The sequence below is a fragment of the Penaeus japonicus genome, unplaced genomic scaffold, assembly GCF_977035675.1.
Source record: "Penaeus japonicus unplaced genomic scaffold, GWHDUDI00000001_assembly GWHDUDI00000021, whole genome shotgun sequence".
Classification (NCBI taxonomy): Eukaryota; Metazoa; Arthropoda; class Malacostraca; order Decapoda; family Penaeidae; genus Penaeus; species Penaeus japonicus.
In genome coordinates this window covers 11,148,765-11,151,264 of record NW_028234423.1, presented here as the reverse complement: position 1 = coordinate 11,151,264, position 2,500 = coordinate 11,148,765, and the positions used below count along the sequence as shown (strand labels likewise).

General features: G+C 57.3%; 1 protein-coding gene across 1 annotated transcript in view; it reads right to left on the bottom strand.

The window, feature by feature from the left end:
* The window catches only part of LOC122252158 (uncharacterized), a 39,714-nt gene that overhangs the window by 22,810 nt on the left and 14,404 nt on the right, over positions 1 to 2,500 (bottom strand). Inside the window, exons 2-3 of the mRNA XM_086549034.1 lie at positions 1,106 to 1,859; positions 205 to 854 (exon numbers count right to left, since the gene is read on the bottom strand). Coding sequence (XP_086405160.1) covers positions 205 to 854; positions 1,106 to 1,859 — 1,404 coding nt within the window. The remainder of the gene's footprint in view (positions 1 to 204; positions 855 to 1,105; positions 1,860 to 2,500) is intronic.

Below are 2,500 nucleotides of genomic sequence, written 5' to 3'. Positions count from 1 at the left end.
ATAGATCCGAGTTCCCTGATGAACACAATGCCAAAACTCATTAGCATAACGTTGTGCCAACGGCGGAGAGCACAACCAGACAGAAGCTAAATTTGGGGGAAACTTACCTACTCAATATCCTTTTTTCTTCAATAACACAAAAAAGAACCGGTAATTCAAAATGCACAGCCGTTGCATGACGACGATTGCATGACCTGGACTAACCTGAATGTCCGGATCGACCTTGGTGCCCCCAGCCGTCGAGGCGGCGGAGGAGGGCCTGGTGGAGTCCCCCCCGAGGTCGCCCTTGATCAGCGCGTGCCCGTTCACCGCCACCGCCTCCCCGTTGGTCGCGTGGAGGCCCGCCAGGTCGCCGTTCGTCAGGCTCCCGTTGTGCCGGTGCCCGCCCGTCGTCGTGTACGTGCTGGTCGTGTTGGAGTACGTGACGTGCTGGTCGTTCACGACGATGGTCACGGACTTGCTCTTCTCGTGGGTGGCGCGCTTGCCGTCGCCGCTGCCCTTGGAGGCCGACTTGCGCGGCGTCGTGCTCGTCTTCCGCCTCTGCTGCGACGACGGGGAGGGCGCCGCCGTGTCCTCCCGCTCCACGGCTCGGGGGGGGAGGGGGGACGTGAAGTCGCTCACGGGGATGGTGGTGGTCGTGGAGGTCGTCGAGGTGGAGGAGGTCGTTCCCGTGCCTGGGCCGCGCGGAGGATAGATCGACGACCTGAAGTGGACGACTTCGTCCAGCAAGCTAGTCTGAAGGTCGTGCTGGCTTAGAGTGTGTTGGCTGAGGTCGTGGTGACTCGCGTCGCGGTGATTCAGCCCGTTCTGGCTCGAGCCTCCGACGACTACAACGACGCCTTTGCTTTCTTGCTCTGAGGATCAAATGGCGGGTCGTTTAGTAAGTCCATAGGCAAGGATTTCTATTTGCTATGACCCGCAAAGTAAATGCCAAGCCCGGTTCGGAATAACTTCCAACCTCAATTTCACACTTTCTGCGCTTATTGTACCTACTTAAAATGGAATCGGCAGTTCAATAAATATGATGTCAGGTTACAAGAGGACTTCATGCCGCTTTTGTGAGCAGTTCATCAATTAGAAAGCTGGAGTTAGGAAACAAACTTACCTGTGGGCGAGGGAGTGCCGGTCTTGGAGTGGACCGAGGTCCGTAGGGGGAGCGGCGCCCCCGAGACACTCACGACAGAGGTCGGACGAGACCCCTGGACCACAGTGACGCCCGCAGGACTAACTGGCGGGAGCTGAGGACTAACTATCACACGCTGGGGGCTGACCGGCTGACTGGCTGTCCCCCGCTCGGGACTGAGAGAGAGGGACTGCGACCCGATGGATGCTCGCTGGGGACTAGCGTTCGCCGAGGGGCTAACTGGCGTGCGCTGAGGACTAGTGGTTCTTGACTGGAAACTGGCGAGCGAGGGCTGCGAACTGTTGACCAGGGACTGCTGGCTGGCGAGGGAATGGCGGGGGCTGGCCACGCGCGACTGAGGACTAGACACTACCTGGATCGTGGTGGAATGTGAGCTGGCGACGGCGATCTCCTTGGCGGACGCGGCGTGAGGGGCTGACACTGGCCTCGACGGCCCGCTCTGGGGCAGCGCCATGTCGGACGCCGACGCCGAGGGACTCACGGGAGGCATCGACGTCCTGCTGGGGTCCCTCCGCGGGGAGAAGGCCGAGGCCTGCGGGCTGGGGACTTCATCCATCGTGGTTGTGGACACGGCCGTGAGTGGCGTGGAGGGGAGGGAGCCCGGGGACGCCGGGGAGGAAGATGAGGCTTGAGTTGGGGACGCCAGGCGGGGCTGGGGAGACGACACCAGGGGCAGCTCATCGCCGTGGACGCTCACCACACCCACGGGCTCACGCTGGTGGGAGAAGGAAGTCAGTGCGTTAGAGATGCGACGGGGGAAGGGGGGAGGGGGAGGAAGAGAGAGGGGGAGGAAGAGAGAGGTGGAAAGAGAGAGAGGGGGGAAGGAGAGAGAGGGGAAGGGGGAGAGACAGGGAGGGAGGGAGGGAGGGAGGGAGGGAGGGAGGGAGAGAGAGAGATTGATGATTGATTTTGAAAAGTTTATTCATACTATATAAAGTGTATACACATGAATAGGCACAGATACTATGCCTAAATGGTTTGTACAGTTCATGTTAGACTCTGAGACATACACTGTTGGTGAAACAGATATTGCGGTGACCATGTCGATTGATATGCTAGGGCAAATCTATACATAAACATAACAGTAAATGTATATCAAGAGAGGTCTCGCAATTTTATTTATTAAAGGCAAAGTTCTTGTGTTTACGTAATGTATCTGATAAATGCCGTCCTCTATGTGAGAATTGCATAGGTAACGTATTTTCCCAGACTCCCTTCCCCCCTTCTTTATCATCTAATGGACATGTGACAGACGTAAAAATGTCCAGTCACGGCCCGCACTCATGCCCAATCCGCTCGTAAACATCTTTTCAATCCTTTCGTGCCGAGATTATCCTATTGAGAAGAGAACAAAAG